At 55.1% G+C, this 16016-nt stretch overlaps 1 protein-coding gene across 1 annotated transcript; it reads left to right on the forward strand.

The window, feature by feature from the left end:
* Nucleotides 1–1608: 1608 nt before the first annotated feature.
* Nucleotides 1609–15715, forward strand: LOC130594432 (potassium-transporting ATPase alpha chain 1-like; the record flags this gene model as incomplete). Its single annotated transcript, XM_057400312.1, has 5 exons — nt 1609–1754; nt 9555–9688; nt 12106–12207; nt 14030–14121; nt 15687–15715. Coding segments are annotated over 5 exons (503 nt in total), but the record flags the coding sequence as incomplete, so codon positions are not given.
* Between the last annotated feature and the right edge of the window lie 301 nt (nt 15716–16016).

Consider the following 16016-nt stretch of genomic DNA (forward strand, 5'->3'; position numbering starts at 1 on the left):
CACTGATCTCTGTGTCCCGCCCCACTGATCAATGGGTCCCTCCCCCACTGATCTCTGCCCCACTGATCCCTGCCCCACTGATCCATGGGTCCCTCCCCACTGATCTCTGTGTCCCTGCCCCACTGATCTCTGCCCCACTGATCTATGGGTCCCGCCCCACTGATCTCTGTGTCCCGCCCCACTGATCAATGGGTCCCTCCCCCACAGATCTCAGCCCCACTGAGCGCTGCGTCCCACCCCACTGATAACTGCCCCACTGATCTATGGATCCTGCCCCACTGATCTATGGATCCTGCCCCACTGATCTCTGTGTCCCTGCCCCACTGATCTCTGCCCCACTGATCCCTGCCCCACTGATCCATGGGTCCCTCCCCACTGATCTCTGTGTCCCCGCCCCACTGATCCCTGCCCCCCCGCTCTCTGGCGCCGCTCTACTGATACAGGTGTCCATGCGTCTCACTGATCTCTGGGTCCCTGCCCCACTGATCTCTGCCCCACTGATCTCTGCGTCCCACCCCACTGATCTCTGCCCCACTGATCTCTGCGTCCCGCCCCACTGATCTCTGCCCCACTGATCTCTGGGTCCCTGCCCCACTGATCTCTTCCCCACTGATCCATGTGTACCTGCCCCACTGATCTATGGGTCCCTGCCCCACTGATCTCTGCCCCACTGATCCATGGGTCCCTCCCCCACTGATCTCTGCCCCACTGATCTCTGTGTCTCTGCCCCACTGATCCATGGGTCCCTGCCCCACTGATCTCTGCCCCACTGATCCCTGCCCCACTGATCTCTGCCCCACTGATCCATGGGTCCCTGCCCCACTGATCTCTGCCCCACTGATCTCTGTGTCCCCGCCCCACTGATCTCTGCCCCACTGATCTCTGCCCCACTGATCCCTGCCCCACTGATCCCTGCCCCACTGATCTCTGTGTCCCTGCCCCACTGATCTCTGGGTCCCGCCCCACTGATGTCTGGGTCCCCGCCCCACTGATCTCTGCCCCACTGATCTCTGTCCCCGCCCCACTGATCCCCGCCCCACTGATCCCTTCCCACTGATCTCTGTCCCCGCCCCACTGATCTCTGCCCCACTGATCTCTGTGTCTCTGCCTCACTGATCTCTGCCCCACTGATCTCTGTGTCCCCGCCCCACTGATCTCTGCCCCACTGATCTCTGGGTCCTGCCCCACTGATCTCTGCCCCACTGATCTCTGGGTCCTGCAACACTGATCTCTGCCCCACTGATCTATGGGTCCTGCCCCACTGATCCCTGCCCCACTGATCTCTGTGTCCCTGCCCCACTGATCTATGGGTCCTGCCCCACTGATCCCTGCCCCACTGATCTCTGTGTCCCTGCCCCACTGATCTATGGGTCCTGCCCCACTGATCCCTGCCCCACTGATCTCTGTGTCCCTGCCCCACTGATCTCTGGGTCCCGCCCCACTGATGTCTGGGTCCCCGCCCCACTGATCTCTGCCCCACTGATCTCTGTCCCCGCCCCACTGATCCCTGCCCCACTGATCCATGGGTCCCTGCCCCACTGATCTATGGATCCTGCCCCACTGATCTCTGTCCCCGCCCCACTGAGCCCTGGGCCCCGCCCCCCGCAGGCGCCATCCAATCCTTCGCGGGTTTCACCGATTACTTCGTGGCGATGGCGCAGGAGGGGTGGGAGCCGCTGCTCTGCCTCGGCCTCCGCCCGCGCTGGGAGGATCCCCACAACCAGGAGCTGCAGGACAGCTACGGCCAGCAATGGGTGCCTATGGGGCAGACCCATAGAGAGACCCCATAGAGAAACCCTATGGAACACTATGGGGCCAGCAATGGGTGCCTATGGGGCAGACCCATAGAGAGACCCCATAGAGAAACCCTATGGAACCCTATGGGGCAGACCCATAGAGAACCCTAGAGAGAAACCCCTATGGAACACTATGGGGCCAGCAATGGGTGCCTATGGGGCAGACCCATAGAGAAACCCCATAGAGAACCCCTATGGGGCAGACCCATAGAGAGACCCCATAGAGAACCCCTATGGGGCAGACCCATAGAGAAACCCCATAGAGAAACCCCTATAGAACCCTATGGGGCAGACCCATAGAGAAACCCCTATAGAACCCTATGGGGCAGACCCATAGAGAAACCCTATGGAACACTATGGGGCCAGCAATGGGTGCCTATGGGGCAGACCCATAGAGAACCCTATGGAACCCTATGGGGCCAGCAATGGGTGCCTATGGGGCAGACCCATAGAGAGACCCCATAGAGAAACCCTATGGAACACTATGGGGCAGACCCATAGAGAAACCCTATGGGGCAGACCCATAGAGAGACCCCTATGGAACCCTATGGGGCCAGCAATGGGTGCCTATGGGGCAGACCCATAGAGAGACCCCATAGAGAAACCCTATGGAACCCTATGGGGCAGACCCATAGAGAAACCCTATGGAACCCTATGGGGCCAGCAATGGGTGCCTATGGGGCAGACCCATAGAGAACCCCTATGGAACCCTATGGGGCCAGCAATGGGTGCCTATGGGGCAGACCCATAGAGAGACCCCATAGAGAAACCCTATGGAACCCTATGGGGCAGACCCATAGAGAGACCCCATAGAGACCCCCTATGGGGCAGACCCATAGAGAACCCTAGAGAGAAACCCCTATAGAACCCTATGGGGCAGACCCATAGAGAGACCCTATAGAGAAACCCTATGGAACACTATGGGGCAAGCAATGGGTGCCTATGGGGCAGACCCATAGAGAGACCCCATAGAGAAACCCTATGGAACCCTATGGGGCAGACCCATAGAGAGACCCCATAGAGAAACCCTATGGAACACTATGGGGCCAGCAATGGGTGCCTATGGGGCAGACCCATAGAGAGACCCCATAGAGAAACCCTATGGAACCCTATGGGGCAGACCCATAGAGAGACCCTATAGAGAAACCCTATGGAACACTATGGGGCCAGCAATGGGTGCCTATGGGGCAGACCCATAGAGAACCCTATGGAACCCTATGGGGCAGACCCATAGAGAAACCCTATGGAACCCTATGGGGCAGACCCATAGAGAGACCCCATAGAGAAACCCTATGGAACACTATGGGGCCAGCAATGGGTGCCTATGGGGCAGACCCATGGAGAACCAATATGGGGCAGACCCATAGAGAAACCCCATAGAGAAACCCTATGGAACACTATGGGGCCAGCAATGGGTGCCTATGGGGCAGACCCATAGAGAACCCTATGGAACCCTATGGGGCAGACCCATAGAGAGACCCTATAGAGAAACCCTATGGAACACTATGGGGCCAGCAATGGGTGCCTATGGGGCAGACCCATGGAGAACCCTATAGAGAAACCCCTATGGGGCAGACCCATAGAGAAACCCCTATGGAACCCTATGGGGCCAGCAATGGGTGCCTATGGGGCAGACCCATAGAGAACCCTATGGAACCCTATGGGGCAGACCCATAGAGAAACCCCTATGGAACCCTATGGGGCAGACCCATAGAGAAACCCTATGGAACCCTATGGGGCAGACCCATAGAGAGACCCTATAGAGAAACCCTATGGAACACTATGGGGCCAGCAATGGGTGCCTATGGGGCAGACCCATAGAGAACCCTATGGAACCCTATGGGGCAGACCCATAGAGAACCCCTATGGGGCAGACCCATAGAGAACCCCTATGGAACCCTATGGGGCCAGCAATGGGTGCCTATGGGGCAGACCCATAGAGAACCCCTATGGGGCAGACCCATAGAGAACCCCTATGGAACCCTATGGGGCCAGCAATGGGTGCCTATGGGGCAGACCCATAGAGAGACCCCATAGAGAAACCCTATGGAACCCTATGGGGCAGACCCATAGAGAGACCCCATAGAGAAACCCCTATAGAACCCTATGGGGCAGACCCATAGAGAACCCCTATGGAACCCTATGGGGCCAGCAATGGGTGCCTATGGGGCAGACCCATAGAGAGACCCCATAGAGAAACCCTATGGAACACTATGGGGCAGACCCATAGAGAGACCCTATAGAGAAACCCTATGGAACACTATGGGGCCAGCAATGGGTGCCTATGGGGCAGACCCATAGAGAACCCTATGGAACCCTATGGGGCAGACCCATAGAGAAACCCCTATGGAACCCGATGGGGCAGACCCATAGAGAAACCCTATGGAACCCTATGGGGCAGACCCATAGAGAGACCCTATAGAGAAACCCTATGGAACACTATGGGGCCAGCAATGGGTGCCTATGGGGCAGACCCATAGAGAGACCCCATAGAGAAACCCTATGGAACCCTATGGGGCAGACCCATAGAGAAACCCCTATGGAACCCTATGGGGCAGACCCATAGAGAGACCCTATAGAGAAACCCTATGGAACACTATGGGGCCAGCAATGGGTGCCTATGGGGCAGACCCATGGAGAACCAATATGGGGCAGACCCATAGAGAAACCCCATAGAGAAACCCTATGGAACACTATGGGGCCAGCAATGGGTGCCTATGGGGCAGACCCATAGAGAACCCTATGGAACCCTATGGGGCAGACCCATAGAGAAACCCTATGGAACCCTATGGGGCAGACCCATAGAGAGACCCTATAGAGAAACCCTATGGAACACTATGGGGCCAGCAATGGGTGCCTATGGGGCAGACCCATAGAGAACCCTATGGAACCCTATGGGGCAGACCCATAGAGAAACCCTATGGAACCCTATGGGGCAGACCCATGGAGAACCCCTATGGGGCAGACCCATAGAGAGACCCTATGGAACCCTATGGGGCAGACCCATAGAGAAACCCCTATGGAACCCTATGGGGCAGACCCATAGAGAAACCCCTATAGAACCCTATGGGGCCAGCAATGGGTGCCTATGGGGCAGACCCATGGAGAACCCCCATAGAGAAACCCCTATGGGGCAGACCCATAGAGAACCCCCATAGAGAAACCCCTATGGGGCAGACCCATAGAGAAACCCCTATGGAACCCTAAGGGGCCAGCAATGGGTGCCTATGGGGCAGACCCATAGAGAACCCCTATAGAGAAACCCCTATGGAACACTATGGGGCAGACCCATAGAGAGAACCAATATGGGGCAGACCCATAGAGAAACCCCTATAGAGAAACCCCTATGGAACCCTATGGGGCAGACCCATAGAGAACCCTAGAGAGAAACCCCTATGGGGCAGACCCATAGAGAAACCTATGGAGACATATGGGGCAGACCCATGGGGAACCCCCTATAGAGCCCTATGGGGCAGACCCACAGGGAACCCCCTATAGAGCCCTATGGAACAGCCCCCCTATAGAACCTGATGGACCCCCCTATAAAGCTCCCCTATAGGACCCCATAGAACCGCCCCCTATGGAACCCCCATATAGAACCCTACAGAACCAACCCCTACAGAACCCTATAGACCTGCCCTATAGAACCCTATAGAACCAAGCCCTATAGAGCCCTATAGACCTGCCCTATAGACCTGCCCTATAGAACCCTATAGAACCAAGCCCTATAGAGCCCTATAGAGCCCTATAGACCTGCCCTATAGACCCCTATGGAACCAAGCCCTATAGAGCCCTATAGACCTGCCCTATAGAACCCTATAGAACCAAGCCCTATAGAGCCCTATAGAGCCCTATAGACCTGCCCTATAGACCCCTATGGAACCAAGCCCTATAGAGCCCTATAGAACCCAGCCCTATAGAGCCCTATAGACCTGTCCTATAGAACCCTATGGAACCATGCCCTATAGAGCCCTATAGACCTGCCCTATAGAACCCTATAGAACCAAGCCCTATAGAGCCCTATAGACCTGCCCTATAGAACCCTATGGAACCAAGCCCTATAGAGCCCTATAGAACCCTATAGACCTGCCCTATAGAACCCTATAGAACCAAGCCCTATAGAGCCCTATAGAGCCCTATAGACCTGCCCTATAGACCCCTATAGAACCAAGCCCTATAGAGCCCTATAGACCTGTCCTATAGAACCCTATGGAACCATGCCCTATAGAGCCCTATAGACCTGCCCTATAGAACCCTATGGAACCATGCCCTATAGAGCCCTATAGACCTGCCCTATAGAACCCTATGGAACCAAGCCCTATAGAGCCCTATAGACCTGCCCTATAGAGCCCTATAGAGCCCTATAGACCTGCCCTATAGAACCCTATGGAACCAAGCCCTATAGAGCCCTATAGACCTGCCCTATAGACCCCTATGGAACCAAGCCCTATAGAGCCCTATAGACCCCTATGGAACCAAGCCCTATAGAGCCCTATAGACCTGCCCTATAGAACCCTATAGACCTGCCCTATAGAGCCCTATAGACCTGCCCTATAGAACCCTATGGAACCAAGCCCTATAGAGCCCTATAGAACCCTATAGAACCAAGCCCTATAGAGCCCTATAGACCTGCCCTATAGAACCCTATGGAACCAAGCCCTATAGAGCCCTATAGACCTGCCCTATAGACCCCTATGGAACCAAGCCATATAGAGCCCTATAGACCTGCCCTATAGACCCCTATGGAACCAAGCCCTATAGAACCCTATAGACCTGCCCTATAGAACCCTATGGAACCATGCCCTATAGAGCCCTATAGAACCCTATAGAACCAAGCCCTATAGACCCCTATAGACCTGCCCTATAGAACCCTATGGAACCAAGCCCTATAGAGCCCTATAGACCTGCCCTATAGACCCCTATGGAACCAAGCCATATAGAGCCCTATAGACCTGCCCTATAGACCCCTATGGAACCAAGCCCTATAGAACCCTATAGACCTGCCCTATAGAACCCTATGGAACCATGCCCTATAGAGCCCTATAGAACCCTATAGAACCAAGCCCTATAGACCCCTATAGACCTGCCCTATAGAACCCTATGGAACCAAGCCCTATAGACCCCTATAGACCTGCCCTATAGAACCCTATAGACCTGCCCTATAGAGCCCCATAGAACCACCCCCTATAGATCCCTGTAGATCCCTACCGAACCGCCCCGATAGAACCCAATAGAACCCAATAGACCTCGATAGAACCCAATAGACCTCGATAGACCCCAATAGACCCCTCTAGCGCCCCATAGAGCCCCATAGCGCCCCCCAAGTGACCCCCATCTCCCCATAGACGTTAGATCTCGTTCGGTAGATCTCTACCGAACCACCCCGATAGAACCCAACAGAACCCAATAGACCTCGATAGACCCCAATAGAACCCGATAGACCCCAATAGACCCCTCTAGTGCCCCATAGCGCCCCATAGCGCCCCATAGCGCCCCCCAAGTGACCCCCATCTCCCCATAGACGTTAGAACTCGTTCGGTAGATCCCTACCGAACCACCCCGATAGAACCCAACAGAACCCAATAGACCTCGATAGAACCCAATAGACCTCGATAGACCCCAATAGACCCCTCTAGCGCCCCATAGCGCCCCATAGCGCCCCCCAAGTGACCCCCATCTCCCCATAGACGTTAGATCTCGTTCGGTAGATCTCTACCGAACCACCCCGATAGAACCCAATAGAACCCAATAGACCTCGATAGACCCCAATAGACCTCGATAGACCCCAATAGACCCCTCTAGCGCCCCATAGCGCCCCATAGCGCCCCATAGCGCCCCCCAAGTGACCCCCATCTCCCCATAGACGTTAGAACTCGTTCGGTAGATCCCTACCGAACCACCCCGATAGAACCCAATAGACCTCGATAGACCCCAATAGACCCCTCTAGTGCCCCATAGCGCCCCATAGCGCCCCCCAGTGACCCCCATCTCCCCATAGACGTTCGAGCAGTGCCGGTACCAGCAGTACCCGTGCTACACCGTGTTCTTCATCAGCATCGACATTGGCCACATCCCCTCTTGGGCTCCATAGAACCCTATAGAACCAAGCCCTATAGAGCCCCATAGACCTGCCCTATAGAGCCCCATAGACCTGCCCTATAGACCCCTATAGACCTGCCCTATAGAGCCCCATAGAACCACCCCCTATAGATCCCTGTAGATCCCTACCGAACCGCTCCGATAGAACCCAACAGAACCCAATAGACCTCGATAGACCCCAATAGACCCCAATAGACCCCTCTAGCGCCCCATAGCGCCCCATAGCGCCCCCCCGTGACCCACATCTCCCCATAGACGTTAGATCTCGTTCGGTAGATCTCTACCGAACCACCCCGATAGAACCCAACAGAACCCAATAGACCTCGATAGACCCCAATAGACCCCAATAGACCCCAATAGACCCCTCTAGCGCCCCATAGCGCCCCATAGCGCCCCCCAGTGACCCCCATCTCCCCATAGACGTTCGAGCAGCGCCGGTACCAGCAGTACACGTGCTACACCGTGTTCTTCATCAGCATCGACATTGGCCACATCCCCTCTTGGGCTCCATAGAACCCTATAGAACCAAGCCCTATAGAGCCCCATAGACCTGCCCTATAGAGCCCCATAGACCTGCCCTATAGACCCCTATAGACCTGCCCTATAGAGCCCCATAGAACTACCCCCTATAGATCCCTGTAGATCCCTACCGAACCGCTCCGATAGAACCCAACAGAACCCAATAGACCTCGATAGACCCCAATAGACCCCAATAGACCCCTCTAGCGCCCCATAGCGCCCCATAGCGCCCCCCAAGTGACCCCCATCTCCCCATAGACGTTAGATCTCGTTCGGTAGATCTCTACCGAACCACCCCGATAGAACCCAACAGAACCCAATAGACCTCGATAGACCCCAATAGACCCCAATAGACCCCAATAGACCCCTCTAGCGCCCCATAGCGCCCCATAGCGCCCCCCAGTGACCCCCATCTCCCCATAGACGTTCGAGCAGCGCCGGTACCAGCAGTACCCGTGCTACACCGTGTTCTTCATCAGCATCGACATTGGCCACATCCCCTCTTGGGCTCCATAGAACCCTATAGAACCAAGCCCTATAGAGCCCCATAGACCTGCCCTATAGAGCCCCATAGACCTGCCCTATAGACCCCTATAGACCTGCCCTATAGAGCCCCATAGAACCACCCCCTATAGAGCCCTGTAGATCCCTACCGAACCGCTCCGATAGAACCCAACAGAACCCAATAGACCTCGATAGACCCCAATAGACCCCAATAGACCCCTCTAGCGCCCCATAGCGCCCCATAGCGCCCCCCAAGTGACCCACATCTCCCCATAGACGTTAGATCTCGTTCGGTAGATCTCTACCGAACCACCCCGATAGAACCCAACAGAACCCAATAGACCTCGATAGAACCCAATAGACCTCGATAGACCCCAATAGACCCCTCTAGTGCCCCATAGCGCCCCATAGCGCCCCATAGCGCCCCCCCGTGACCCACATCTCCCCATAGACGTTAGATCTCGTTCGGTAGATCTCTACCGAACCACCCCGATAGAACCCAACAGAACCCAATAGACCTCGATAGAACCCAATAGACCTCGATAGACCCCAATAGACCTCGATAGACCCCAATAGACCCCTCTAGCGCCCCATAGCGCCCCATAGCGCCCCCCAGTGACCCCCATCTCCCCATAGACGTTCGAGCAGCGCCGGTACCAGCAGTACACGTGCTACACCGTGTTCTTCATCAGCATCGAGATGTGTCAGATCGCCGACGTGCTCATCCGCAAGACCCGTCGCCTCTCGCTCTTCCAACAGGGGCTCTTCCGGTGCCTATGGGGCGCTATGGGGCGGGCTATGGGGCGGGTTGGGGGGGGGGGGGGGCTATGGGGGCTATGGAGTGCTCGAGGGATCTATAGGGGGTGTAGAGGTCTATAGAGTCGATAAGGGGGTCTATGGGTCTATAGAGGCTATAGGGGGATCTATGGGTCTATAGAGGCTATAGGGGGATCTATGGGTCTATAGGGGGTGTAGGGGGCTCTATAGAGGCTATAGGGGGATCTATGGGTCTATAGAGGCTATAGGGGGGTCTATGGGTCTATAGAGGCTATAGGAGGATCTATGGGTCTATAGGGGGTGTAGAGATCTATAGAGGCTATAGGGGGGTCTATGGGTCTATAGCGGCTATAGGGGGGTCTATGGGTCTATAGAGACTATAGGGGGGTCTATGGGTCTATAGAGGCTATAGGGGGGTCTATGGGTCTATAGAGGCTATAGGGGGTCTATGGGTCTATAGAGGCTATAGGGGATCTATGGGTCTATAGGGGGTGTAGGGGGCTCTATAGAGGCTATAGGGGGGTCTATGGGTCTATAGAGGCTATAGGGGGGTCTATGGGTCTATAGAGGTCTATAGAGGTGATAGGGGGGTCTATGGGTCTATAGAGGCTATAGGAGGATCTATGGGTCTATAGGGGGTGTAGAGATCTATAGAGGCTATAGGGGGGTCTATGGGTCTATAGAGGCTATAGGGGTGTCTATAGGTCTATAGAGATCTATAGAGGCTACAGGGGGGTCTATGGGTCTATAGAGGTCTATAGAGGTGATAGGGGGTCTATGGGTCTATAGAGGCTATAGGGGGAGCTATGGGTCTATAGGGGGTGTAGAGGTCTATAGAGGCTATAGGGGGGTCTATAGAGGCTATAGGGGGGTCTATAGAGGCTATAGGGGGGTCTAGGGGTCTATAGAGGTCTATAGAGGCTATAGGGGGTCTATGGGGTCTATAGGGCTCTACAGTGGTCTATAGGTGTCTGTTTGGCTACAGGGGTCTACGGAGTCTAGAGAGGTCTATAGGTATCTATACGGGTCTATGGGGTCTATGGGGTCTATATGGGGCTATAGGTGTCTACAAGGGTCTATGGGGCCTATAGATGTCTATAGGGGTCTATGGGTTCTATAGGTGTCTATATGGGTCTATAGGTGTCTATAGTGGGCTATAGGGGTCTATAGGTGTCTACAGGGGGCTATAGGGGTCTATAGGAGTCTCTGGGGTCTATAGGGGTCTACAGCGGGCTATAGGGGTTTATATGGGTCTATGGGGTCTATATGGGGCTATTGGGGTCTATAGGGGTCTATGGGGTCTATACATGTCTATAGGGGTCTATAGGGATCTATAGGGTCAATAAGGGTTTATATGGGTCTATGGGGTCTATAGGGCTCTATAGGGCTCTATAGAAGTCTATGGGGTCTATAGGGCTCTATAGAAGTCTATGGGGTCTATGGGGTCTATAGGGCTCTATAGAAGTCTATGGGGTCTATGGGGTCTATAGGGCTCTATAGAAGTCTATGGGGTCTATAGGGCTCTATAGAAGTCTATGGGGTCTATGGGGTCTATAGGGCTCTATGGGGCTCTATGGGGTCTATGGAGTCTATGGAGTCTATGGGGTCTATAGGGCTCTATAGAGTCTATGGGGTCTATGGGGTCTATAGGGTCTATGGGGTCTATAGGGCTCTATAGAAGTCTATGGGGTCTATAGGGTCTATAGGGCTCTATAGAAGTCTATGGGGTCTATGGGGTCTATAGGGCTCTACAGGGGTCTATAGGTGTCTGTTTGGCTAAAGGGGTCTATGGAGTCTAGAGAGCTCTATAGGTATCTATAGGGGTCTATGGGGTCTATAGGGCTCTATAGAAGTCTATGGGGTCTATGGGGTCTATAGGGCTCTATAGAAGTCTATGGGGTCTATCTATGGGGTCTATAGAAGTCTATGGGGTCTATAGGGCTCTATAGAAGTCTATGGGGTCTATGGGGTCTATAGGGCTCTATAGAAGTCTATGGGGTCTATGGGGTCTATAGGGCTCTATAGAAGTCTATGGGGTCTATGGGTTCTATAGGGCTCTATAGAAGTCTATGGGGTCTATGGGGTCTATAGGGCTCTATAGAAGTCTATGGGGTCTATGGGGTCTATAGGGCTCTATAGAAGTCTATGGGGTCTATGGGTCTATAGGGCTCTATAGAAGTCTATGGGGTCTATGGGTCTATGGGGTCTATCTATAGGGCTCTATAGAAGTCTATGGGGTCTATGGGGCCTATGGGGTCTATAGAAGTCTATGGGGTCTATGGGTTCTATAGGGCTCTATAGAAGTCTATGGGGTCTATGGGGCCTATGGGGTCTATAGAAGTCTATGGGATCTATGGGATCTATGGGGTCTATAGAAGTCTATGGGGTCTATGGGCGCCGTGTCCCGCAGGAACCGCATCCTGGTGCTGGCCATCGTGTTCCAGGTTTCCATTGGCTGCTTCCTGTGCTACTGCCCCGGGATGCCCAACGTCTTCAACTTCATGCCCATCCGGTGAGCACAGCGCCCATTGAGACCCACTGAGACCCACTGAGACCCATTGAGACCCATTGAGACCCACTGAGACCCATTGAGACCCACTGAGACCCATTGAGACCCACTGAGACCCATTGAGACCCATTGAGACCCACTGAGACCCACAGCACCCACTGAGACCCATTGAGACCCACTGAGACCCATTGAGCCCCACTGAGATGCACAGCACCCACTGAGACCCATTGAGACCCATTGAGACCCACTGAGACCCACTGAGACCCATTGAGACCCATTGAGACCCACTGAGACCCACAGAGACCCATTGAGACCCATTGAGACCCACTGAGACCCACTGAGACCCACAGCACCCACTGAGACCCACTGAGACCCATTGAGACCCACTGAGACCCACAGCACCCACTGAGACCCACTGAGACCCACAGCACCCATTGACACTCACTGAGACCCATTGAGACCCATTGAGACCCACTGAGACCCACAGAGACCCATTGAGACCCATTGAGACCCACTGAGACCCACTGAGACCCACAGCACCCACTGAGACCCACTGAGACCCATTGAGACCCATTGAGACCCACTGAGACCCACAGCACCCACTGAGACCCACTGAGACCCACAGCACCCATTGACACTCACTGAGACCCATTGAGACCCACTGAGATCCATTGACCCCACTGACACCCACTGACACTCATTGAGACCCATTGAGACCCATTGAGACCCATTGAGACCCACTGAGACCCATTGACACCCACTGAGATCCATTGACCCCACTGACACCCATTGACACTCATTGAGACCCATTGAGACCCATTGAGACTCATTGAGACCCATTGAGACCCACTGAGACCCATTGACACCCACTGAGATCCATTGACCCCACTGACACACATTGAGACTCATTGAGACCCACAGCACCCATGGACACTCATAGGCACCCATTCAGACCCACTGAGACCCATTGAGACCCACTGACACTCATAGGCACCCATTGACCCCATTGAGACCCACTGACTCCCATTGAGACCCATTGACCCCATTGACACTCACTGAGACCCACTGACCCCCATCGACATCATTGACCCCCATTGGCTCCCCATTGACCCTATTGATACCCATTGACCCCCATTGACATCATTGACCCCCATTGACCTCATTGACCCCCATTGATACCCATTGACATCATTGACACCCATCTACATCCCATCGACATCATTGACCCCCATTGACTCCCCATCGACCCTATTGATACCCATTGACCCCCATCGACATCATTGACCCCCATTGACTCCCCATCGACCCTATTGATACCCATTGACCCCCATCGACATCATTGACCCCCATTGACTCCCCATCGACCCTATTGATACCCATTGACCCCCATTGACATCACTGACCCCCATTGATACCCATCGACCCTATTGATACCCATTGACCCCCATCGACATCATTGACCCCCATCGACCCTATTGATACCCATTGACCCCCATCGACATCATTGACCCCCATTGACTCCCCATCGACCCTATTGATACCCACTGCCCCCCCATTGATACCCATTGACCCCCATTGACATCATTGACCCCCATTGATACCCATCGACCCTGATACCCACTGCCCCCCCATTGATACCCATTGACCCCCATTGACATCATTGACCCCCATTGACTCCCCATCGACCCTATTGATACCCACTACCCCCCCATTGATATCGACATCCATTGAGTCCCCATTGACCCCCCATTACCCCCATTGCCCCATAGCCCCCCTTGCCCCCCATCGCCCCATAGCCCCCATTGACCCCCCGGTCCCTGCCCAGCTTCCAATGGTGGCTCGTCCCGATGCCCTATGGGCTCCTCATCCTGGTCTACGACGAGATCCGCAAGCTGGGGGTGCGCCGGCACCCGGGCAGTGAGTGCTATGGGGCGCTATGGGGCGCTATGGGGCGCTATGGGGTGCTATGGGTGCTATGGGGGGCTATGGGTGCTATGGGTGCTATGGGGCGCTATGGGGGGCTATGGGTGCTATGGGGCGCTATGGGGGGCTATGGGTGCTATGGGGTGCTATGGGGGGCTATGGGTGCTATGGGTGCTATGGGGGGCTATGGGTGGCTATGGGTGCTATGGGGCGCTATGGGGGGCTATGGGGGGCTATGGGGTGCTATGGGGTGCTATGGGGGGCTATAGGGGGCTATGGGGGGCTATGGTGAGCTATGGGGTGCTATGGGGTGCTATGGGGGGCTATGGTGAGCTATGGGGTGCTATGGGGCGCTATGGGGTGCTATGGGGGGGTATGGGGGCTATGGGGGCTATGGGGTGCTATGGGAGGCTATAGGGGGCTATGGGGTGCTATGGGGGCTATGGGGTGCTATAGGGGGCTATGGGGTGCTATAGGGGTTATAGGGTGCAATAGGGGGCTATAGGGGGCTATGGGGGGCTATGGGGGGCTATGGGCTGCTATAGGGGGCTATAAGGAGCTATAGGGTGCTATAGGGGCCGATAGGGTGCTATAAGGAGCTATAGGGGTTATAGGGTGCTGTAAGAGGCTATAGGGGCTATACGGTGCTATAGGGTGCTATGGGGTCGATAAGGTGCTATAAGGTGCTATAAGGGGGTATAGGGGGTTATAGGGGCTATAGGGTGCTATAGGGGCCCATAGGGTGCTGTAGGAGGCTAAAGAGTGCTATAGGGTGCTATAAGAGGCTATAGGGTGCTATAGGTGCTGTTCTATGTGTTTGTGGGGTGCCAATGGGGTGCCATAGGGTGTTATGGGAGACCACAGCTTGTCTATAGGGTGCTATAGGGTGCCCATAGGGTGCTATAGGTGCCCATAGGGTGCTATAGGGTGCCCATAGGGTGCTATAGGTGCCCATAGGGTGCTATAGCTGCTGCTATACATGCTTGGGGGGTGCCAATGGGGTGCCATAGGGTGTCATGGGATACCATAGTTTGCCCATAGGGTGCTATAGGGTGCCCATAGGGTGCTATAGATGCCCACAGGGTGCTATAGATGCCCATAGGGTGCTATAGGGTGCCCATAGGGTGCTATAGATGCCCATAGGGTGCTATAGATGCCCATAGGGTGCTATAGGGTGCCCATAGGGTGCTATAGATGCCCATAGGGTGCTATAGGGTGCCCATAGGGTGCTATAGATGCCCATAGGGTGCTATAGATGCCCATAGGGTGCTATAGGGTGCCCATAGGGTGCTATAGGTGCCCATAGGGTGCTATAGATGCCCACAGGGTGCTATAGATGCCCATAGGGTGCCATAGGACGCCCATAGGGTGCTATAGATGCCCATAGAGTGCTATAGGGCGCCATAGGGTGCTATAGGGCGCCACAGGGTGCTATAGATGCCCATAGGGTGCCATAGGACGCCCATAGGGTGCTATAGATGCCCATAGGATGCTATAGGGTGCCATAGGGTGCTATAGGGCGCCCATAGACCCCTCACCTCTCTTGTTTCTCCCCATAGGCTGGTGGGATCGAGAGCTCTACTACTGACCTGGGGCACCCCATGGACACCCCCCCCCCCCACCCATGGGTGCCCCCAACCCCTATGGGTGCCCCCAACCCCCTATGGGTGCCCCCAACCCCTATGGGTGCCCCCAACCCCTATGGGTGCCCCCATGATCCTATGGGTGCCCCCAACCCCCTATGGGTGCCCCCAACCCCTATGGGTGCCCCCAACCCCTATGGGTGCCCCCATGATCCTATGGGTGCCCCCAACCCCCTATGGGTGCCCCCAATCCCTATGGGTGCCCCCATGACCCTATGGGTGCCCCCAACCCCTATGGGTGCCCCC

This window comes from Pezoporus wallicus, unplaced genomic scaffold, assembly GCF_028554395.1.
Source record: "Pezoporus wallicus isolate ANWC-B61680 ecotype Strahan unplaced genomic scaffold, APGP_CSIRO_Pwel_v1 contig_14143, whole genome shotgun sequence".
Taxonomy (NCBI): domain Eukaryota; kingdom Metazoa; phylum Chordata; class Aves; order Psittaciformes; family Psittacidae; genus Pezoporus; species Pezoporus wallicus.